This window comes from Pseudorasbora parva, chromosome 3 (assembly GCF_024679245.1).
Source record: "Pseudorasbora parva isolate DD20220531a chromosome 3, ASM2467924v1, whole genome shotgun sequence".
In the NCBI taxonomy this organism is placed as follows: Eukaryota; Metazoa; Chordata; class Actinopteri; order Cypriniformes; family Gobionidae; genus Pseudorasbora; species Pseudorasbora parva.
In genome coordinates, this window is record NC_090174.1 from 21,850,647 (window position 1) to 21,876,396 (window position 25,750).

The window sequence follows — 25,750 nt, forward strand, 5'->3', positions numbered from 1 at the left end:
TTTTACCACACCAAAACAATTTGAATCAATGTAAACGAATTCTGTTTCTTATTATCCAATGACAATTCAGTTTTTAAATATATTTATGCGGTAGAATAGCTACAATGTAGAAAAAACAAAAGCAAAAAAAAACACTATGAAAAAATAAATAGTCAGACTTTGTCACAAGAATGACCGATTACATTTTTAAATTTTATGGTCAGACGTAGGCCTAACAACCCAGTGTTTGGGTAGTTTTTGTGTTAACCACTAAATTATTAATTATTTATTGCCTGCGGGTTGAAGCAACCCCAATTATGTGATATTTATCCCCGGGAATGCAGTTTTTAGCAGGGCCCTACCAAAAAAAAAAAAAAAAAAATGCAGATTTACCTCCCAGAAAACTATTTTTTATATTTAATTTTATGTAAGCAACATACAGGGGCTGTGATGTAAGTCACCTAAACATTATGATGTTAAAATATGTTCTCAGAACTGATTTTTTTGTTTATAGACAGGTTATGGAGTCACTGCATATTTCGGCTACCAGAGAAATGCTGGGCGGCGGTCTAAATTTAGAAGTTCCCCCGCTGAACATGATACAAACTCCGGCACAAGATTATGGTAAAGCACCAGAGACTGGTTGATTACACTTGAATTACTTCTAAATGTTTCGTTTTTACTTCTAATATTTTTTAAACGAGCTTAAATGTTGGCAATATGTATTAGGCTATAGTATATGTAAAATATGATCGAAAATGAAAGAATTATCATGCAGTGGTTGTGTTTAATATTTTAAAAAGGTTAGAGGATTTAAGTTAATCCGTAGACATTAATGTATGAAGTAAAAACAATTGAAAGAATTAATCAACTCTTCATGGGTTAAGCTACAAAACCTAGTTTGCTGTAAAATTAACCCAACATGTGTTCTGTCATTGATCCAGCCCTTGGGTTGAAAATAACTAAAAAATTGGGGTTTTAACCTTTTTTTTAGAGTGTAAACTAAAGAAACAATAGTTAAACCCTCTGGTGCTCTTCTGTCATCTAGCATTTTTCACGTCTGTCTGAATACTCCTGTGCATGTTGTGTGTGTGCAATGATGACGCAAACAGCGTTCGGTCGCATCCTGTTGAGTTCAGGAAAAGGAAGGCTTTGAGAGGGTTATGCAAACATTTCCTAATTAACCATCTTAAACATGTTTTATTTATTTGTTTAGTGTTGTTTCGCTCTACATGTTTAAAAATGGCTCCACATAAAAGTGGAAAAGAAAGAATAACAAATACATCACAAAAGCACTGCCTCACGAGCTGAATGGAAGTTTCCTTTTTTTTTATTTGAAAAGAATGAAGTCTTTTGTAAGTCAGTAGGTTTTATTCCTTGCATGTTCACTATACAAAACCTTTATCTAAATCCTTTTTTTATGAAAGATATCCTGCTGATCAGTAGCAAGCAAAGCCTTTTGATATCTTTACTGTTTAACTGGTATGGATAAATCACTGATTACCTGCAAAGTTGCATTATGTGGTTGTAAAAAACTGAACAGAGTGCAGTGCAACCACGTTTCTTTACTTCATAAATCTGATTAGAAGATAGTGAATTGTAACCCTGTCACCTTTTTACACTACTATTGCTCTATAACTTGGATATTTGCTGCAATTTAGTAAACTACACATAATTTTAAAACTGCTCTTTTGATAAACCCACTTGTGAGAGAAGCTCTAAGCATCCCCCCCCCCCCCCATCGAAATGAGCAAAGAAATAGCCTACTGTGAATAATACAACTATTCAGAAAATACAAAGATGTCTTTTATGTGAATATGAGTTTGAATATGTTATGGATTATGGCAAAATATGATTCTTCTTATATCGCCTTTGATGAAGATACAGAACTTGTGATTTTCAGTGTGTTGATATGACCTTTGGCACAAAAGTGAAGCAGCGTTCTGGCAGTCACGTTCTCTGGCTGCCACTCCCTTCACAAAGATGCATTTATTCAGTAAATTTTACTGGGTGCTGCACTTTAGCTTATAGGAGAAAGGCAGGACAAGTTTGAACAACAGGGAGAGAACAGCAGTTAAATGTTTAATTCTTCATATAAACCGGATTTAAAACAGGATGCACTCCTGCCCCAGAGATTCACCTTAGTTTTTTGAAAAGCTATTGCTTCACATTAAAGGTACACTATACCTTTTTTAGTTATATATTAGAGCTCCTCTCTAAAGTAAAATTTGTTCCCTAACTACACTCACCTAAAGGATTATTAAGAACATGGATCCATCATGCCTTGTTACCACTGTGCAGGCTGCTGGTGGTGGTGTAATGGTGTGGGGGATTTTTCTTGGCACACTTTAGGCCCCTTAGTGCCAATAGGGCATCGTTTAAATGGCCACGGCCTACCTGAGCATTGTTTCTGTTTAAATTATTTCAAACTGGTTTCTTGAACATGACAATGAGTTCACTGAAAATGGCCCCCACAGTCACTAGATCTCAACCCAATAGGGCATCTTTGGGATGTGGTGGAATGGAAGCTTCGTGCCCTGGATGTGCATCCCACAAATCTCCATCAACTGCAAGAGGCTATCCTATCAATATGGGCCAACATTTCTAAAGAATGCTTTCAGCATCCTTGTTGAATCAATGCCACGTAGAATTAAGGCAGTTCTGAAGGCAAAAGGGGGTCAAACACAGTATTAGTATGGTGTTCACAATAATCCTTTAGGTGAGATATAGAATGGCTTTTCTGAGGTAAATGTACCATTATGTGATGTATTGTTTAAAGGGTGTTTTATCCATGGTTGAAACACTGATACATGAGACATGATATATTTCAGTGCGATGTATTGGTTCTTTCAGCATACCCTTTGATGTTCATTCTGTACTGTAACTAAAGAGGAAAAAATGGTCAGTTCATGAGCGCTCCCGCCACATTTAGAGTGGCAAAACGGTATTTATTGTTTGAATTTCTGAAATTGTTTGAATTGCTCAATGTGTTAGAGTTGGTAGCCATGCTATTATGTCTGCATTTAAGTCCTATTTTGTATGCCCTTCCCTCCATCTCGTTCACTCTGATGTACATCATTGCTTAGGTTGCATGAGTGCCCACTACTGGCGGAAGGGAAGTTTACAACTGTATGTCTAAATGTGGAGTTAAACGGAGCCTATAGTGTTTATAACGTAATTATATCGCTAAATATGTTGCCTGTGCATGTCTGGTATCCGTGAATAAAGAAAGGTTGCACCGATTACTGTGACTCGTGTATGGTGTGGGAGTGAGTGCATAGGTTAGTTGTCACAACAAACAATAAAGGTTGAAATGGAGCAGCTAAATCTCGAACATTTGCTTGTCTTGGCTTTTCCAAACAGAACTGAGGGACTTGAAATGTAAAAGCAATGCAGAGATGGCATTTTTATTACTCAACAGGTATGGTATTTTATTGAACAGATAAATTGCCAAGTGTAGCTCTCTAACAGAGTTCATTGTAAAGCTTAATCTATTGTGAAGGGTCATATTCATCCGCACACAGAGAGGAGCCAAAACAATGTTCTTCTGCAAAATGCTCAACCTAAACATACACTGTATGAACAAAAACAGTTGTCAACACAATCTCATTGCATTTCGTATTGGTGGCTAGTTCAACTATATTTGTTGTATTATCTTCCTACAATCCAGTGAAGGTCAAGTTTAGGAGTAGGGTTAGGGTAGGGTTGGAGTACCTTCAGGCTTATCCCCCCCCCCCCCCCCCCCCAAATGTTATGGTTTCATATGTTTCACAATGCACACATTCATACAAAATAGCCACTTTGTAAAATACGGTGAAATCGCATTGAAATATTCTTTAAAATATCTTCAGAATAAAGAAAGACATAGAGATTTGGAATGACATAAAGGTGAGTAAATCATGACATCATGACCTGTAACAGTAATGCCTGTGTAATGTGACTGATTTATCTTACAGTCTGGCTTGTTTGTGTTAAAAAAGGATTCACTTTGTACAATCTTCTGAATTATGTATGAAGGGTGGAAAACTGCATGTGAATGAGAAAGTTGGCATCTGACAGCTGGACCGCATATGTGTTGGGAAAACTACAAAAACAAATATAAAAGCTGTGGTTAAACCAGTTCCTCCACTCAAATCATTTGGTTTGTAAATAATAAGAAAACCTGGGATCATGCAAATGTGTAATTCAACCCACCATAAATGGACTTTTAACCTACCATATTGTTATATTTTATCTTTCTCATTGTGTTCAGTGTTTAAACATTCAGTTATTTTACTACAAACAAATACAATACATAAAACATTATCTGAAGCGTCATCAATCCCTCAGCAGGCAGGAGTTTGCATTGGGAGACAGTGTGGAAATGCTGCTCTGTACAGGATGGTACAATGTTTGTTTCAGCTCCCAACAGGCTCTTGGCACCGTCCAGGATGGGCTGGTGCAGACCACATTTAAGGAATGACTGTGGGAGTATGGTGAGAAGAGCCAGACCTTTTCAGGAGATGTGATTGATGTTGCCTCAGGCCATTAAGTACAATGGGAAGAAAAGAATGCTGAATTTATATTTGTGAGATTCTATTACAGCTCACCGAGGCCACAAAAAGCCCTTTTCAGAACACTGCAATTGCGGGTCATTTGAGCTTGTCACAAAGAAATGAGAAAGAGGGAAAAAGATGGTTAAGGACAGAAAATAGAAACAATTTCCCTAAGTGTTGTGATCAATTATTCCCTACATGCATAATATATCAATAAAATATAAAATATAGATGTTTGTCCTGTATTGTTCTTTGTTTTAGCTATAGTCGATCTCTCATGGCTGAAAGAGAAGTTACACAACTACAACAAACCATTGTTTAAAAAAAAGGAGTGACAGTAGAGGGAGTGAATGTGGACTTTCCAAAGATCTAGATGATGGTATAAAACTAGCAGAAATTAGACACAATTTTTCACAAATTAGTATTGTAAATTAATTGCACAAACAACAACAAAGAAAGTTGAACAAATCGTATTTTCTTGTAAAATGTACTCCATTGTTCTATTTACAATTTTTTTAATGAGAATATTTGGTGCTTTTTGAAAAATGTCAAACACATGTTGAACAATCCAGCTACACTGTAAAAAATTATATGTTCAATAAGTTATGACAACATATATTTTTACATTGTTTTAACTCATCAAAATAAGTTAAGAAATGTTAAACTTGTTTTTATTAGTTATACAAGATGTAACTCATTTTTTAAAGTCAGTTTAACATAATTTAAGTTGAAATAACTTAAACATCCAAGTCCATTGTACTGCAAAAGTTCAATTTATTTTTTTACAGTGGTATAAATGGTTTTAGAATCCCCCCAAGGACAGAGGTCCATGTTTTGGGAAGCTGAAAGCCATTAAAATAATTCCGCTACCTTGAATGTCTGGAAAACGTACAAGTGCATTTTAGGGAGGACCTTTTGATAAACAAAAAAAGTGATTTGTTTGTTCCCAAATTTAATGTTTCCTCTCTTTGTCATTGTCGACTGCCAACCTTAGCTCCCCTGATGATTTGTGTTATCCTGTTACTCTGTCCTTGAAGGATGTTTGCTAGAATAATTCGATGAGTGTTTTTAATTTCAGACAAAGTTTCATTACATTTCAACTAATAACAATAATAATAATTTATAAAAATTCTCGAGTGCCTAATCAACATCATGCAACACTGTAGACTGATGTAATGATGTGGAAAATACAGCGTTACCATCACAGTTATTTTAAATTGATCCAACATTTCAAGATATTAGTTTTTACTGTATTTTGTTAATACACGCCACATTGGAGTGCAAAGGGCATATTTCTAAGTGAAATGATCATGTTCTATTGTCGTTTGGCATTTATATTTGCTGTCCATTTAACAGACAGACCATCAAAGGGACCATTCCTCCTTTGTGTGCTTTGTCTCAAAACTTACATAAGGCATTTGTCCTTTGTGGGAAACTAGAGCTCCCCAGATTCTGGCACATCACATGCTCTGATAAATACTTAGGGCTTGGCTCTGAGGAAATTCCATTGCCCCTGTAAGGCGGCCCACTTCTACCTGTCTCAGCAGCAGCACCAAACCCAGGGGAAAAATCTCCCTGTTAACAATTACCAGCTTTCTTCTGTGTTTTCTGTTTGGCTAATTTCTCCTGAGTCTGTGCTAATGGAGGAAACTTCCCACTCAGGGGAAAATTCTCACACAGTCAAATTCCTGCTCTTGCTGCTCCAGCATTTCTTTTTTAAAGATATCACAGATTTGACTTCTGCAATGAAAAACATAATTAATCACCCAGGAGCAATTTAATGAACACTACACTGTTCAATAGGCTGGGGTCAAGGCTGCATTTATTTGTTCAGTAAAAACAGCAATATTTAGAAATATTACAATTTCCAATATGTTTTAATATAATTTAAAATATCATGTATTTCTGTGATGACAAAGCTGATTTTTTAGCATAATTTCTCCAGTCTTCAGTGTCACACGATCCTTTAGAAATCATTCTAATATGATGATCTGCTGCTCAAGAAACTTGTATGATTTTTATTCAACTTTGGTTGACAATAAAATATGATCATGCTATCAAACAGCTTTCAAGGACAGAGTAACCTTGTATGAACAAAGTTCAAAAGAACAGCATTTATCTGAAATCTTTTGTAACATTATAAATCTCTCCACTTGATCAATTGAATTAGTCAAGTAAAAAAAATCGTACTGACCAATTTACATTTAAGAATCTTTTTCTTTTACTAAAAATAAAGAACCTTTTCCCATTAAAAAAAAAGATGCCTGTAAAAGGTTATTCGTGGATTGTGGTGCACATAATTATCTTGATGTTTAGTTTGACTTTACAAGAGATCATTTAAGGAATGAATTAACAGTTGAAGGTGTGCACATGTTATAACAGATGAATAAACTATGATCTGATCTAAATGTTCAACTCCTTGCTGGCTGTGAAGGAGTCACACCCTCAAATCACACACGGATTCCTGGAGCAGTCACGCCACCACGTTAATTCTGAACAGTCTGTGAAGTTTGTTTTACAGTACATGTGTGCAGAACAAATTCTGCATTTAAATTCACTTTGTTTACTCTTGCAAATGTTTAAAAGAGCTCCCATTGCAGGTGTCATGCACACGTCATATTTCTGAAAAAAGCCAGAGAAGTTTGGATGCCATTACCCAGCCTTCATTCATTTTGTTTGGGAAGGGAAAGGGGGTTGATAAACTTCCCTATCAGTTACTGGAAGCTTGTTTGTCACATTGTACATAATTGTCACTTAAAGTTTAATGGAAAGGTCAGCCAAAAATGAAAACTCGTCATTATGTACTCACTGACATTCCAAGCCTGTAGGACTTTCTTTCTTCTGGTGAACACAAAAGAACAAAATAATAAAAAAAAATACACAAAATATCCACAGAATAAATTCAAAGTAATTTGTGAAATATGTTTCACATTCAGTGGGAGATGAGAAGCTCTAATGATTCCAAAAATGCTTTATTGCAGCAGTGAACCATTTTGGGTTTTCCAAAGAACCTTACAAGAAAAAAAATTCTCAGAGTGGAGAACAATAATCTAAAAACCTTTTTACAAGGAGCCTTTTGTTCAATGGAAGGGTTCCATGAAAGTTCTTCCATTAAACTATAGATGCCAGTTGTAAGTGTTGTAAGTGAAGTTTAACCTCAGAACAGCTATGTGTGAGATCCTGTGATGCATGGCACATGAAACAAATACAAATTCTGCTCCAGGGCTCTGGGTTCCACTTATTTATTCTTAAGAGATCATTATCCACTCCCTGAGCACTTAATGCACTCCTTTCCATATTTCAAAAAATCAGCTGACCCACTGCCAGAATTTAATTCGGACCCACTTTATTTTAGATGGCTATAACTACTATGTAATAACATTGTAATTCATAATTTTATACAATGCACTTATTGTGTGCATACATGTTTCTACATTGTACTTACATTAAACAAAAAAAACTGCATGTAATTATGTCTGTAATTAATTTCTGTAGTTACATTTGTAATTACACAGTTGGCACTTCCCTTAAACCTATACCCTTAAATTTACACACACCACCACTGTCCCTAACTCTACCCGTATCCCACCTCAATATCAGCAAAAGTGTTTTGCAATACAATTTGAACACAGTAAGTACACTGTACTTATTTTTTGATGTAAGTACATATAAGGCAACCTAATATAAAGTGGGGCGAGGACTTCTAACAGCAGTGCAGCCTACTTTCCCCCCGGAGCCAATGTAAAAAAACACACAAACTGATTAGATGAGAAAGTTTTTATTATTCTAAAATGGTGTTCTCCAGAGGATATTTACATTTCCTCATCCAGAGGACATTATTGTATTGTTTGGAATACCCTGACAGTATTTTTTCCCCACTTTAACAGTCCAGCTGTTCCATAAACAAAACTGAACTTCCTGAAGAACAGGGCATCCTCCGTGCCTCCCTGCGGTAATTAACCGTCCACTTGGATAAAGTGTGATGTACCTAGTTGGAACGCAGTTACTGTGAATTATTATTAACTAATTTTGTCAAACTCGACTGAACTAATGGATCATTGGTTTAATGATATCTGGGAGGTTGGAACAACAAAAGTTCTGTTTCCATATCCTGCTAAGTGTAAATCATTAATGTCAAACAAAACTCAAAGGCAAAACAATTTCCACCCTCTTCTCTTAAGGGGGCATTTATAGACTGATATATTAATGATAATGAATCCATTTATATACACTTTGGAAACCATATGTTGTATTTATAATGTCACACAATGTGGCACTATCGAACAGTTTAAATGTTTTTTTATACATAAAATTGTGACCGTGCACTGCACAGTCATAAGTCGCACGGTATATTTGTGGCAATAGCCAAAAATACACTGTATGGGTCAAAATTACCAATTTTTCTTTTATGTTAAAAATCATTAGGATATTAGGGTAAGTAAAGATCATGTTCCATGCAAATATATGTTTAAATTGACCCATATGATTGTTTTTGTGGTCTAGGGTCACATATTTAGGTGGATTTTAGGAAGGGGGTCCCTCTTAAAAGGTACATCATATTTGGGGGTCCTTGGCATCATAACGTTTGAAAAACCCTGAGCTATACTACATATTGCATCTGCAGTAGGCTATTATCACAAAGCTCCCTCTTGTGGTTTAAACACGTCCCTCGTCTTCAGTCACTAAGAACTACAAGTACCAAAAGCGCCAGTCTGTTGTGCTGCCATGACAACCAAACCAACGCAGATCAGATCACTCTAGCGTCCAAACATGGGGATAGTTTAAAAACGTTTTGTTTGTAAACTAACTTATAAGACACATTAGAAAACGAATCGTTTTAAAGATAGTATAGAAGCATTCAGACGAGCGAAATGTCTTTTAAAACTGGACAAGTGGAAAACATCAAGTTCCCCTGGTAAGTTGAGAACTCCATTTTAAATGAAATAGTGTAAGTTAATGTTACGTTAACTTACTAACTTCTAACATGAAAAACTGGACATTTATTTAGACATATTCCAGTAGGTGTTCTTTCCCCCATTTTTTGACTATTCAAAACGTTTAATAAAAAGGTATCTTCTAAATATTCACTTACAACTTAAAGTAAAGCTCTGTAAGCTATTATGACTCTTTATTTCCTGCTAACGTTAGAGGTTAAAAATAAAAACCTGCTTGATTTTCAAACATCAAGTTGTAATTAACTCAGTAACATTAGCCTACCTAACGTTAAGCTTGAAAATAAGTGTTCTGTTCCCTTTTATAAATACATCCTCAAATTTCAACAGAAGTTTTTTTTTTTTTTTTTTTTTTTTTTTTTACTGAGCTCATCTGGTACTGCATAACAGGAATGACCACGCCTCTGTTTTTCTCTTCAGGTTTAAGGAACGGCTAAAGACTAAATATCTTAGGGATCTGAAGCAAAATCAACAGTTATCTGGGTCTTTGGATAGTCGTAAATGGCGTTTTTTGTCCCCGGGCCTGGATGATTTTAGAGATGGTTACCCGACAGTCAGTAAAGAGCTCTTCATCCAGTCTAAGTGTGGACCCACTCCTGCAGTCTTTGGGATGCTGAACCACGCGTGCTCAGTGAAGTTCCCGCAGAAGAGACTGAGTAAAAATCAAGTGTGTTACACGAAGCAGAATCCCCAGAGTCAAGCTCAGCGTGAGTTTATTGATGCTGTCGAGCACAAACTCAAACAACACCCCCTGGCCCTGTATCCACATCTTGAGAGAGCTATGACAACAGAGGTAATACCACATTTAAAGGAGTAGGGGAGACCTGGTTGTAACATTTTTTACCTTTCTGTCTATATCTTAGGGTACTTTTAAGCAAGTGTGTTCAAAATGTGATTCAAACTAGTTACAAGTGTCTGCTATTAAATGAGATAACTATTATCTTTGTAACACAAACAGAAAATGCATGGTTTAGTTTCAAACCCGAGGAGTGAAATTTACAATTCACCCCATAGTCTGGTTCAATCTCAGTCATAGTTATTGGCCATAATAAATTGAACTTGAACACAAACATTATGTGTGTAAGCATCTTTGTTACTGTCAGTCATAGCATTAGCCATAGTAAAATATTGAAATTGAACACTTGAAAGTGTGTGTGTGTGGAGGACCATATTTTGATTACCGAAAACCAGGACACTTAGCCCGGCAATGAGATACTCAAATTATACTCGAAGTTTACTCAAAGTATGTATTTACTCCTCTGTATGGATAGAAAATTGTTATATTAGGGCCAGGACAGAACTTGAAAACAGGACATGTCCTGGGAAAACAGTACGTTTGGTAACCCTGTGTGTGTGTGACTCTGTTACAACTAACCCGAGTCTTGCTGTTACAACTAACCCAGAGTCATGTAGGCTAGCCATGAACTAGCCCACCTTACAGCTAACAGCTAAAACATTAGCACTAACAACTTGGATGACAAATATCTACACAGACACACAACAAACATAATTTAAATTTGAGGTGTTAAACTATAAAGCAGAAATTCCTGTAACAAATATAAAAAAAGTAAAAAAAGTAACTTTCTAATGTCAAAATAGTTTTTTTACACTAACATCTGCGATGTCTGCCACAGAGCTCTACTTTATCCCATGTGGAATAAGGACTAAACTGAGCATGTGCAAAGCGAATTAGATGATTTGTAACTGGTTCCTGATTGGATATCAATCAATCAATCAATCAATCAACTTTATTTATATAGCGCTTTTACAATCACGATTGTGTCAAAGCAGCTTCACAGTGTCAAATAGGATAATATTGCGACAAAATTAGATTTGGCTGTACAGTCGTACTGGAGAAAAACAGTAATGTTATCAGCTTAGTTTAATTTATCATATAGCAACAATGTTGGCAGATCAGTATTTAAGTTTATAGAATTAAATAAGACCTAATTCATACATTTTATTTGTATAATAAGTTGAATAACTTTAATCATATTTTTAGTGTCCCCAACTGAGCAAGCCAAGCCAAAGGCGACAGTGGCAAGGAACCAAAACTCCATCAGGGCATGAAGGAGAAAAATAAACCTTGGGAGAAACCAGACTCAGTCGGGGTGCCAGTTCTCCTCTGGCCTATTAACACACCGTGTAAGATTATTATTCTGGCAACCTTACAGGTCAGAAATCATATTAAATTGGAATATTCAAAATTTCAGGGTATAACGGAAGAGACAGATTTATTTGGAAATAAATGATGGGATGGTGCGTCGATTACACAAGAGTATGAATACATCAAAGATCGGAATTATTGCGCCGAAGACGGGTTTTGAGCATGTCGTGCCAGTGAGGCAAATTCGGAGGAGACACCATTTGACACGGCTCAGCAGACACTCCAGGATGAGCTGGTCATGTCCAGGCAGGTCCACCATCCGATCCGGACAGGGCCCAGATCCGGGATAAACCTCGGGATAAACAGAGAGACAACATTAGCGTAGATGCCACTCTTTTTATGATGTAACGAGTACATCAGGTGTTATGGGAAGTGTTCCCGGTTCCGGCTGACCTAGTTAATGCAGCCTAACAATCAGTCAATTGAATTTAATAATGAAAGTTAAAAATGTTCTATGTGTATGCCATAGTAAAGAGATGTGTTTTTAGTCTAGATTTAAACTGACAGAGTGTGTCTGCTTCCCGAACAATGCTAGGAAGACTATTCCACAGTTTAGGAGCTAAATAGGAAAGGATCGACCGCCTGCAATTGATTTAGATATTCTAGGTATTATCAACTGGCCAGAGTTTTGAGACCGCAATAGACGTGATGGAGTGCGTTAAGAGCTCGCTTAAGTACCGGGGAGCTAAACTATTTAGTGCTTTGTAAGTAATAAGCAAGATTTTAAAATGTATGCGATGTTTAATAGGGAGCCAGTGCAATGTTGACAGAACTGGACTAATATGATCATACTTCCTGGTTCTAGTAAGAACTCTAGCTGCTGCATTTTGGACTAGCTGGAGTTTGTTTATTAAGCGAGCAGGGCAACCACCCAGTAGAGCATTACAATAATCTAGCCTTGAGCTCATGAACGCATGTACTAACTGTTCAGCATTTTGCATTGAAAGCATGTGCCGTAATTTAGATATATTTTTAAGATGATAAAATGCGGTTTTACAGATGCTAGAAACGTGGCTTTCAAATGAAAGATTGGTATCAAAGAGCACACCCAGGTTCCTCACTGACGACGAGGGCTTGACAGAGCAGTCATCAAGTGTTAGACAGTATTCTCGGTTACTACTTGTGGAACTTTTCTGTCCAATAATTAAAAATTCAGTTTTATCTGAATTAAGTTGCAGGAAATTACTATTCATCCAATTTTTTATATCAGCTATGCATTCCGTTAATCTTGTGAATTGGTAGGTTTCGTCAGGGCGTGAGGAAATATAGAGCTGAGTATCGTCAGCATAACAATGAAAGCTAACACCATGTTTCCTAATGATATCTCCCAGTGGTAGCATATATAGGGTGAAAAGCAACGGTCCTAACACTGAGCCTTGCGGTACTCCATACTGAACTTGTGATTGGTGTGACATCTCTTCATTTACTGCTACAAACTGATAACGGTCAGATAAGTATGATTTAAACCATGCCAAAGCAGTTCCACTAACGCCAACATAATTTTCGATTCTATTCAGAAGAATATTGTGATCGATAGTATCCAATGCAGCGCTAAGATCGAGTAACACTAATAGAGAGATACAACCACGATCAGATGATAAGAGTAAATCATTTGTAACTCTAATTAGAGCAGTCTCAGTGCTATGATACGGTCTAAATCCTGACTGGAAATCCTCACATATACCATTTCTTTCTAAAAAGGAACATAATTGTGAAGACACAGCCTTTTCTAGTATTTTTGATAGAAACGGTAGATTCGAGATTGGCCTGTAATTGACTAATTCTTTAGGATCAAGTTGCGTTTTTTTAATAAGTGGTTTAATTATAGCCAACTTAAAAGTTTTCGGTACATATCCTAATGTCAAAGATGAATTAATGATATTAAGCAGAGGATCTATGACCTCTGGAAGTATCTCTTTTAATAGCCTAGTCGGTATAGGGTCAAGCATACATGTTGTTGATTTTGATGATTTTACAAGTTTAGCCAATTCTTCTCCTCCTATAGTAGTGAATGAGTGTAATTTTTCCTCAGTGACACTACAGCGCTCTGTCTGAAGTGATACTGTAATAGACGGCTGCATGGTTATAATTTTATTCCTAATATTATCAATCTTACTAGTAAAGAAGTTCATAAAGTCATTACTGCTGTGTTGTTTACAAACATCTGAAGCTGAAGCTTTATTTTTTGATAATTTAGCTACTGTATCGAATAAATACTTAGGGTTGTGTTTGTTTTCTTCTAAAAGAGTTGAGAAATAAGCAGATCTAGCAGTTTTTATGGCCTTTCTGTATGCAATCATGCTCTCTTTCCACAAATTGCGAAAAACCTCCAGTTTTGTTTTCTTCCAGCTGGGCTCCATTTTTCTGGCTGCTGTTTTAAGGGCCCGAGTGTGCTCGTTGTACCACGGCGTTGGATTATTTGCTTTAATCTTCTTTAAGCGCCGGGGAGCAACTATGTCTAAAGTGCTAGTAAAGAGAGAGTCAATAGTTTCTGTTGCAGCATCAAGTTCCTCTTGGCTATCTGTAATGCTGAGGAGATGGAACTGATGAGGAAGATTATGTACAAAGCAATCTTTAGTCGCAGCGGTTATCGTCCTGCCATATTTGAAGCGAGGGGATGGCTTTGCAGCCTTAGGTAAATTAAGTATACATGATATTAGGTAATGATCTGAGATGTCATCGCTCTGCTGCAGAATTTTAACAGTATCAACATTTATTCCATGTGACATTATTAGATCTAAAGTATGATTAAGGCGATGAGTGGGTCCCGATACGTGTTGTCTAACTCCAATAGAGTTTAGAATGTCTCTAAATGCCAATCCCAATGCGTCTTTTTCATTGTCTACATGGATATTAAAATCCCCAACAATTAGTACTTTATCTACAGCTAATACTAACTCTGATACAAAACCAGCAAATTCTTTGATAAAGTGTGTATTGTGCCCTGGTGGCCTGTATACAGTAGCCAACACAAATGTCAGACAGGATTTATCATTTACACTACACAACGTTACATAAAGCACCAAAACTTCAAAGGAATTATATTTGAAACTAGACTTCTGAGTAATACTAAAAAAATTATTATAAATTATAGCAACACCTCCCCCTTTACCTTTCAGACGTGGCTCATGTTTATAACAATAATCTCGGGGGGTGCACTCATTTAAAGTAATTTAATCGTCAGGTTTTAGCCAGGTTTCTGTCAAGCACAGCACATCTAAGTTATGATCTATAATCATATCATTGACAACAAGCGTTTTTGGTGAAAGGGATCGAATATTCAGCAACCCGAGCTTTATCAATTGTTCATCCGTATTATATCTGTTGTTTATTTGTTGGACATCAATTAAATTTTTACTGTTGAATGGTTTTGATGGTTTTTTGTATTTACTAATTCGGGGAACAGACACAGTCTCTATATGATAATATCTAGGTGAAAGAGTCTCTATGTGCTGGGATTTAGCTGACTTTGGTGACGTGAGACAGCTAGCAGACGGTTGGTTTAGCCAGTTTGTCTGCTTCCTGACCTGGGCCCCAGTGAGTCAAGGTTTAGCTCTAAGACTATGTGCCAAATTACTAGAGAGAAGAGCAGCACCAGCCCAGGAGGGATGAATGCCGTCTATCTTCAACAGGTCAGGTCTGCCCCAAAAACTTTTCCAATTGTCTATGAACCCTATGTTATTTTGCAGACACCACTTAGACAACCAGCCATTGAGTGATGATAATCTGCTAACTATTTCATCACTCCTTTTCGCAGGGAGAGGACCAGAGAAAACTACGGCTTTTGACATCGTACTTGCGAGTTTACACACCTCTTTAATGTTAATTTTGGTGATCTCCGACTGGCGAAGTCGAACATCATTAGTGCCAACGTGAATAATAATCTTAGAGAATTTACGATTAGCTTTAGCCAGCACTTTTAAATTTGCTTTGATGTCAGGCGCTCTGGCTCCCGGTAAACATGTGACTATGGTGGCTGGTGTCTCTATTTTCACATTCCGTGTAATAGAATCGCCAATAACTAGGGCACTTTCAACAGGATCCTCAGTGGGTGCATCACTGAGTGGGGAGAACCTGTTTGATGTTCTAATCGGAACGGAAGAGCGTTTTTTTGATCCGCGACTATGCTTTCTCATCGTTACCCAGCCCTGCTGCGCGGGCTCAGCCGGAACCAAACAATGAGTGTTCACTAAGCTAGTCGCATCCAAAGCAGTATCTAAAGCTGTTACATTCTCACTACTCTCACATAAAGCTTGGATGCGTGTCTCTAAATCTGAAATCTTCTCCGTCAGCCTGATTAATTCCTTACATTTATCACATGTGAAGCCCTGTTCGCCAACGGAGATAGATATGCTAAACATGTAGCATGCAGTGCAAGTGACAATGACAGGAGAAGAAGACATGGCTTACCGTATTTGTTGATGAATCCAAAACTTACCACAGTTGTCTGATGGAGTCTTTTTAATAATCCAACTCACCACAGTTGTCTAAAGAACTCAGAAAACAGGAGACCCGGATGCTGGGATGGAAAGCTACCAGGCTAGCGAAAAGCTAACGTGTGGTAGTGATTTAGATTAAAAGCTAGTAATGTCAAATTTAAATTGATAGGCTATATTAAACACTATATGGTGATGAGTAAGTTATATTTAGCAGTGTAGATTACAAAGAAAATATATCAAATAGAGATTCAAACACAGCTATACAGAGCTACAAACACTGTGGTGGCAGCAGCAGCAGCAGGCAGACAGACAGAAGCAATCGATCAGGAACAATCAATCAGCCAGAAGCAATCACTCAGATCCCTCCAGCTTTCAGACTCTCTGTCTGATCTACTGATATGTTGGAGTTGGTACAACTGACTCATGTTTAAACCATCCCTGGTTTCCCCAAGTTCACTTCAGAATTAAAATATTCTGATAATTTACTCACCAATACATGTTCATGTATTTCTTTCTACAGTCAAAAATAAATTAATACATTTTAAAGGTGTCCTAGAATAATAAACTGAATTAACCTTGCCATAGTAAAATAATAATTGTTTAGTACATGGACATCACATACAGGGAGTCTTCAAGCACCATTGCCTCCTACTTCATATGTAAATCTTATGCATGAAAAACTGTAAGGAAAACTCAGGATTCAAGTGCAAGTACAAATCCTTTATTGTAAAAGGAATAAAGCAGAACGTTCAACGAGGTATTGTCACAGAATTGGATGCAGATGATGGTCCTTGGCAGCACAGGGACTACAATGGGCAGATCCAGAACAAAGATGCAGACGAGAATGGGGGAACGAAAAACGGGCTTAATTCTCCTGTACACCGGAGGAAGTTTGAGGCGGACTGTCACTGGACTAAGGATCTTAGTGACAGTGAACGGGCCAATAAATTTGGGAGCCAGTTTATTACAGACGGTGCGGAGAGGAATATTCAGAGTAGGAAACCACACTTTTTGTCCAACGACGTATTCGGGAGGCCTTGACCGGTTGCGATCGGCCTGAGCCTTAGTGCGCTCTCGCACCCGGAGGAGAGCTGTTCTAGCTTTTCTCCAAGTGCGACAACACCTCTGGACGAAGGCGTGGGCGGAGGGGGCCGCGACTTCGGATTCCAAGCTCGGAAAAACAGGTGGCTGGTACCCTATACTACTCTCAAACGGAATGAGGCCCATGGACGATACTGGTAATGAGTTATGCGTGTACTCAACCCAAGAGAGCTGCTGGCTCCAGGAGGAAGGGTCCTGAGACACTAAACATCGCAACACTCATTCTAAATCTTGGTTGGCCCTCTCCGTTTGACCGTTGCTCTGAGGATGATAACCAGAGGAAAGACAGACACTCGCCCCCAGTAATCGACAAAATTCCCTCCAAAATTTGGACACGAATTGGGGTCCCCTGTCAGAAACCACATCTTTCGGGAGGCCATGAATGCGAAAGACATGATCAATGACAGTGACCGCTGTCTCCCTGGCAGACGGTAATTTGGGCAGGGGAATGAAATGAGCCGCCTTCGAGAACCGGTCCACCACGGTTAAAACCACTGTGTTGCCCTGGGAGGGTGGGAGGGCAGTGATAAAATCTAGCGAAATATGGGACCAGGGTCTCGAAGGGAGAGACAGCGGCTGAAGGAGCCCCGCTGGAGGTCGATTGGAAGGCTTACCAACAGCGCAAACGGAGCAGGCCAAAACAAAATCGCAAATGTCTTGAGCCATAGAAGGCCACCAAAACCGCTGTTTAACCAAAAACTTGGTGCGATTAAGCCCTGGATGACAAGCAATCTTGGAACAGTGACTCCAACAGATAACGTTCTGGCCACAAGTTCTCAGGCACAAAAAGACGACTTGGATTTTGGGCAACTGGACGGAGGCATTACCCCTTGTAAGGCAGTGCTGACCTTCGACTCGATCTCCCAGACGACCGCAGAAATGACCAGTCTCTCCGGTATGATGGAATCGGGAGAAAAAGGACACTTGGAACGATCAAAAATTCGAGATCGGGATCGGGCTTGATGTTTTTAGAGCCCGGACGGTACGAGATGGAAAAATCAAAACGACCAAAAAAAAAGAGCCCACTGAGCCTGCCTAGAGTTCAAGCGTTTAGCAGATCTAATGTACTCTAGGTTCTTGTGATCGGTCCAGACTATAAAAGAACCCCCGAACCCTCTAACCAGTGACGCCACTCTTCCAAGGCCAACTTAACTGCCAACGTTCGGTGGGTGACAATCGATGAGAAAGATACGCGCAGGGGTGCATATTACCGTCCGCGGAAGAGCGCTGGGAAAGAACCACACCAGCCCCCACTTCTGACGCATCGACCTCCACCACAAACTGACGTGAAGGATCAGGGGTCACTAGGATGGGAGCCGAAACAAAGCGACTTTTCAGGTTAGAGAATGCAGCTTCAGCTGCACTCGACCACCTGAACGTTACCCTGGTGGAGGTCAAGGCAGTCAGAGGAGCAGCTAGCTGACTGTAGTTGCGAATAAAACGCCGGTAAAAATTGGCAAACCCCAGGAACCTCTGCAGGGCCTTGTGGGAATCTGGGGTTGGCCAATCTACCACAGCCTGAATCTTATCGGGATCCATGCGCACTCCCTCGGACGATACGATAAACCCCAAGAACAGGACCGACTGTGCATAAAACACTCATTTCTCTGCCTTGACAAAAAGCCCATTCTCTAACAGCCTCTGAAGCACTTGTCTGACATGCTGAATATGTTCCTGGAGAGACGAAGAAAAAATCAATATGTCATCCAGGTAAACATATATGAACTGATCGACCATGTCTCTCAGCACATCATTGACAAGTGCTTGGAAGACCGCGGGAGCATTGGACAGCCCGAAAGTCATGACCAGATATTCAAAGTGCCCCCTGGGGGAATTAAACGCAGTCTTCCATTCATCCCCCTCCCTAATGCGGACAAAATGATAAGCGTTGCGGTGATCTAACTTCGTAAAAAAGGAAGCTCCCTGCAGCCGCTCGAAAGCTGAAGACATCAGCAGCAAAGGATAGGTATTCTCTGCTGGGATGTTATTCAGCCCCCGATAGTCGATGCAAGGCCGCAGGGAACCATCCTTCTTACCCACGAAGAAGAACCCCGCACCCGCAGGAGAAGAAGAAGGGCATATGATCTTGGCTGCTAAAGAATCAGAAATATATTTCTCCATGACCTCCCTTTCCGGAGTGGAGGCGGTGACGGTGACGTACCTGGAAATAACTCTATAGCACAGTCATAGGGACGATGTGGAGGAAGAGAAGCAGCCCAAGACTTACTGAACACCTCCTTCAGGTCCAGGTACTCCTCGGGCACGTTTGACAGGTCCATGGACTCCTCCTGAAACACAGAACACAACACGGAAGAACAAGCAGACACTTAACAAGACGCATGACAAAAGCTGCTCCAACCCCGAACAGTGCTATTCTGCCAGTCAAAGTGGGGATTATGGAGGGGTAACCAGGGATGGCCCAACACCACCGAAACCCGTGGAGAATCCATTAAAAACAGTCTGATCTCCGTGCAGCGGGTGACCGAAGGCATGTTCTGGCCGTTCAAAGCCTGAACTTAAATGGGTCTGGGACAATCCACCACCGGAATCTTGAGCTGCGCGACCAGGGCCGCATCAATAAAACTCCCCTCTGCTCCAGAGTCCACCAACTCCTGACAGGTGTGAGAAAAAGAGGCCCATTGTAGTCTGACCGGGAGGAGAGTAGAAGAAGAGGATTTCTCGAAAGAAAGCACCACCCGTCAATAACCTCATATCCATTGACGAGCTCTGATTCTTTACCGGACAGTTAGAAACAAAGTGACCATTGACTCCACAGTAAAGGCAAAGTCCATCTCTCCTCCGATGAGCCTTCTCCTCCCTGGTCAGTCGGGTTCTGCCCACCTGCCCATCTGCCCATCTTGAAGTGGACTGACCGTGTCTCTGACGAACCCGACCTCTGAGTAGGAATGAATCCGCCTCTGCTGAATGCGACATTGCAGACGGCTGTCGACTCTGATCGCTAGCTCAATAAGTCCATCCAGGGCTGTGGGCAAATCCAACCCGATAATCTCGTGCTGGACACGGTCAGCCAACGGTTGCGTCACGGGTGGGGAAACAGACGGCGGGGTTGGCACAGTGGGCGCTCTGTCGATGTCAGCCTTGATGTTACGGAGCTGGGCAGAAACCTTTGACACCTGTGCCGCCAAGACCTGCACCGCACGCCCAGCAGCGAGTAACTGTTCCTCCTGTTGGTCCATACGAAGATTGTTATTAGCCATAACATTTCTGCACTCACCACTTGCTGAATCCATCTTGGTCGGATCGGGAAAACTCATTCAAATGCAAGTACAAATCCTGTATTGTAAAAGGAATAAAGCAGAACGTTCAACAAGGTATTGTCACAGAATTGGATGCAGACGATGGTCCTTGGCAGCACAGGGACTACAATGGGCAGATCCAATACGAAGATGCAGACGAGAACTCAATGCAGATATAAACATCCACTTTGGCAGAGGGCAGGATCATGAACAGGAACATCCATTCCCAGAGCATGCACAGGAACCTCAGGAACGGAGGGCAAGACTGCAAGGAGCAGAGCGTGAGCATAAACACAACAGAACGATCCGAGCAAGGACTGACAAACAAAGAGACAATATATACACACACACGCAAACAAGTCGCAGCTGCAGCTGATCGCTAATCAGCGATCCTAATCTGCCCAGCAACACATGACAACCACTGACGTACATACCCACACGCACACCACAAATCAGAACAACCTCCACAGACCTGTAAAACGTGACAAAAAACACCATGGAAAAATAAGTGATTCTCAACATAACGGCAACTGTGACGCAATCGCTGGGATCATTAATATGTACACCCCCAATATTTGCATCTGTCCGAACATGTTCATTGTGAGGTGGAACTGACAGAGCCGAATCATTGGGAGTTCTGCAGGTAAACAAGACACCTGAGGATAGCGAAAACAGCAGCTCATGGACACAAATGTCATGTTCCAGACTGTGCAGGGGACGTGAGGACTTTTCATACCCTTCTGACAGACAAAAAAAATTTATCGAAAATGGACCACTCGTTTTAGCCAAAAAGAAAACATCTAATTGGCTCTGCCAATGGCGTGGATTTGGACAGGAGCCTTTTTGAATTCAGAATATTTTTGAATATTTAGAATCTTTAACACACTTCATTCGACCAAATGGAAATCATATTTACACAGAATAAACATGAATTGTATGAATCGTTCCCTTATCCCATATATAGTGAACTATGTGCCATCCACCATTTAGAAAATAGTAAATTAATTATCTTAGATGATCTAATTTAGCAACATCAGTGTCTATTTCGGGGTGGGCGCTTTAGACTCTCAAGCCTTTGATTGGACAGAAAATCTGATGAGAAGCTGAATTGCAAAGTGATGTAATCAAAATCACTGATCCATATTGGAGGAACTGAGAGACTGTGCATTTTGAACACTTATCTTCTAAATGCAAATTTTGAAATTGTTTTGGAGCACACTAACTTATAGATAACAGTAAGACTTTAATACATTAATAATAAAAGCCAAAAACTATTAATTTTCCTAGGGACTTTAATATCTGGGCTATTTTATTATGCAACACACATTTATAACCGTATTATTAGTGTTATTTTACCCTTACATTAAACCACAAAAACTAGTCAACTAGTCAACACTGAGGTTTCTAATGTTAATGCTAATGTAGTACGTTTCTTTTTTTCTTTCTTGGTTTTGTGAGCAAATGAGAACACACACACACATACACACACACAAACAAACATATTTGTTATGGTCTCCCATTCACCATTATAGACGATTATTTAACGAAGATGACTTAAAATTCTGAGAATCCTAGAAATATGAAAAGGGTCCACAGGAAGCTGTGGGAGAGTTTGGGAAACTTGTTTGGAAACGGTTTTGTGATTCCATTTGGTGCTGCTAGTGGCGCAGAATCTCTAACAGCAACTTAAAATATGAAAGATGACGAAGCAAAAAATTATACATTGAGGAAAATTTATTGCAATGTAAAATATAGACACGAGCCCTATTAGGACGGTAATTGTTTCTCGTGGGGTTGTAAGGTATTTTCATCATTTACAGAGTCTAGTCTGTGATTTTATTGCCATCCGAATCCAGAATGTTAGTGTTTTTCTCCCACCACCCACGTAAAAATCCCCGGCCGAATTACCTAGTGTTTTCTGACAAACACCAAGTTCTTGTGGTGATTTAATTGCCGTCCGAATGTCCTTTTTGACTGCTGCAGAACACCATATCGTTGCGCTTCTCTGTAATTTGGATGCATTTTAAAGATCTAGCTTACACTTTTATTACAGAAATGCTGTAAAGTATTCAAGAATAATCTTTCACCACTGCTCAAAAGAGAAGAAAAACCCTAATAGTTATGTAGGTTAAATTTGCAGCATTGTATTTCCGCTCATTTCCACATTTTTAAAATGACATCTTCCATTCATAAAATTAAATATGATTTTATTTACATTATTCCAAGCTAATTATATTTTCACAGCAGACAATCATTCGACTTACCACGTGAGCAGTGTTCCCAGGTGCGGATCACAAAACTCTCTCTTCCACCACGTGAATAAATCGGCATCCGAATGCAAAAGTTTTATCACTGAGGTGGCATGCAAATTTATTTTTACAGACGTCTACATGAGAAACAATTACCATCTGAATAGGGCTAATGCCTACACATTTTTTCAACAGTTATTTGACCAGGTGTTGTCAGTCCTGGATCCTGATATGTGTGTGAAGGAAGAATTGTCCATGACCTCTCCAACAAAGGAAATGGAACATCTTGAAGAAAACCGAGCACAATTGGAATTCTCAACTCTGGAGACAATAAAACCATCCATCATCATCAAGTGATTTTCCTTCCCTCTTCTTTTGTGCATGTTTCTGGTTTTGGTTCTGACCCCATTCCATTGGAATGGAACAGGTCACAATGTCAGGTTAAAAACAGTATTCCTGTTTTAATGTTAAATTTACAACACGATCACATGGTAATGCGAGTATAAATAGTACAAGTGTGCAAGCTTGTGGAATGTTTATGCCAAAATGAGTTTTGCCGTGTCTATGGTACGCAGTTTTTCACGTGCATATGATACGCACTTTATGGCGTGTATATGACACGCTTTTGGGTAGGATGGATGTGGTGGGGTGGTTGGTTCGCGCGTATAATATGCACGCAAAAAACTGCGTACCACAGGCACGCCAAAACTCATTTTGGCATATACATTCCACAAGAGTGCACACTCATACTATTTATAAGCATTTTCGTGAAATCGGGCTCTCCCTGATACCCTTCCTAAATTTCCCAAGACCTCAAAAGGAGAAATGTAAAGATGCCAGACCAAGAAATCCCTATAAATGGCAGAGACTCAAAGAAACTCTGGGTGTCAAAGAAGACCAGACGGCGAGTGTTGAACACAGTGATGTAGCACAAGAAGACGACAAACAGATGATTACCAAACTCTTCTGTGAATGGATTTCTTCACTGGTAATATTTCATCATGTACAAATTAAAATTCAGTATCAGAAGGCCGGTAGATATTCCATTATATGAATGTTTTCTCAGGGTGGAGAGAGCAGTGATCTGACACAGTCAACCATTTTGGACCTGTTTAAGAGTGACTATGAGAAGAAACCCAATGCAACCTTACCTATTAACAAGACAGATTCCAATCAAACTATAGCAAAACTTCAAAGCTCTATAGAGGATCAGCATAAAGACCAGTATGTTAAGGAGTTGATTCAGGTTGGAGACATTGTTTTTTGTTCTTAATACATAACTTTTGTGTTGTTGACCCAAAATGTTGTGATTGCTGATTAACAAGTCTCTTCTATGTTTGTACAGCAGGCCTATAAACTCAACAGACCCCAGGCTGCCAAAGATCCTCAAGCCCTGGCAGAGATCACAGGGGGTCTGGACTTTGAGGAACAGCTGAGTGAACAGGTGACTTTTATAGCATCTAATAAGTATAAAAAGAGCAAATAATGTGACAGCTGATGATGAGGCAAACCAGTCTGATCCCTTATTTAGTTGCTGGAGATCCATTCATATTTTCCTGTCATCTAGGATAAGGATCTGAAGCAGATTCACGGCATTCAGGCATTCAGAGAGTTCATTATCAAAAAGGGAACAAGAATGCCAAGGGTAATTGACAAGTCTTCACATTCAACTTCAACTGAATAAATATTTTTAGTTTAAGGGGGGGGGGGAAACACTCAGTTTCAGTCATCTCATGTCAATCTTGAGTACCTATAAAGCAGTATTGCATCCTTCATATCTCCGAAAAGTCTTTAGTTTTATTATATTTATAAAAGAAAGATAGGCTGTACCGAGTCTTTCCGGAAAAAATTGAGCAGCTGGAGGCGTATCATGTGGGCGGAGCTAAAGAATGACGAGTGCGCGCAGCTACTGCATGAGAGCGTCTGAAAGCTGACATCGTCAAGCGTGGAAAAGAAATAAACCATGGCTATCAATCAGATTCAGCTTATACATATATGATCCAGAATCAGATCCAAAGGCTAAAATAAATTGAACAGGAGAAGCAACAACAGCAGGACGTCCGTCTCTGTGGTATGTACTGTATTTAGTGGCTTGTCAACATTTGCATTTGTTTACTCGTGGTTTATGATGACATGATTTGGTTTATGGACTATTATATGTGACTAAACCTTAGCAGTAGCAAGCAAAACGGGTTTACACATCAGATAGTGTATAAAAAGCAACATTGGAGTAGGGCATTTGAATAAAGAAGCATGCTTTGTGAGAACGTCCCCTAGGTTTATGTTTGGGTGGTTTTACAATAAACAAAACTGACACCTATATTGGTCGGCTAAACAAATGTATTTAAACACACACCATACATCGCATGCTCCATTGATAAATAAACTATACACGATCGTGTTGTTTCCTGATGTTTACTTACGCGACGATAGCCAACAACATAGACATTTGTAGCAGTTTTACTCACCACCTGCTTCCAAAGCAGGATCATGAACCTTTATCGTTGGGACCGCTCCATCAAGAACACACTTCTTTGGTAACATTGTTGATTTCGTGAAGTCCTGTGACAGCAGTGAGAGCAGTGTTTATGGGGATGCATTTTCTCTCTCACTCTGGTCACGCACCCTTCCAGGAGAAGAGCCCGTACGGCTCATACAAGGACATTCCGGCCCGTTGACGTCAAGTGGACTCGTACTCGAAAAAAACTCTCCAAAACTTGTGAGAAACCAAAAGAAGTATTTTTGACACAGAAATACTCCATCAAACGTCCAACTCAATATTTGAACCCCCCCTTTAAGTATGTGAAATATATATTTTGAATTTAGACATAATTACATAAATTACAATAAATTATTTTATTAATGTCCTTGTGTAGTTTCTCAGTGCTGTATTCTCTGGGGATGAACAGAAGAACGGGATCAGAGGCCCCACATCATCATCATCATCACCTAAAGGGAGAACTGTGTATTAAACTCTTTAAATAATATTCCCTTAGTTGTTTTATTAAATAAAATACTTCACACATTCATGCATCAGCTGTTCAAGTTTTCAATATTAAATGGAACATTTG

At 39.3% G+C, this 25,750-nt stretch overlaps 2 protein-coding genes across 3 annotated transcripts in view; one reads left to right on the forward strand and one right to left on the reverse strand.

The window, feature by feature from the left end:
• LOC137070743 (lysosome membrane protein 2-like) overlaps positions 1–25,750 on the reverse strand; it is a 132,641-nt gene that overhangs the window by 49,657 nt on the left and 57,234 nt on the right. The window lies entirely within an intron of this gene.
• zgc:158260 (uncharacterized protein LOC571389 homolog) lies at positions 9,247–25,718 on the forward strand. 2 transcript variants are annotated; one of them, XM_067438141.1, is made up of 8 exons: positions 9,247–9,429; positions 9,887–10,259; positions 22,875–23,032; positions 23,490–23,667; positions 23,746–23,925; positions 24,025–24,123; positions 24,247–24,324; positions 25,556–25,718. In XM_067438141.1, the coding sequence occupies exons 1-8, from the start codon at positions 9,386–9,388 to the stop codon at positions 25,649–25,651; spliced, it is 1,206 nt and encodes a 401-aa protein (XP_067294242.1). In that variant the 5' UTR covers positions 9,247–9,385; the 3' UTR covers positions 25,652–25,718. The 2 variants fall into 2 exon arrangements, with proteins under 2 accessions (XP_067294242.1, XP_067294243.1); XM_067438142.1 differs by having other exon boundaries at positions 24,028–24,123.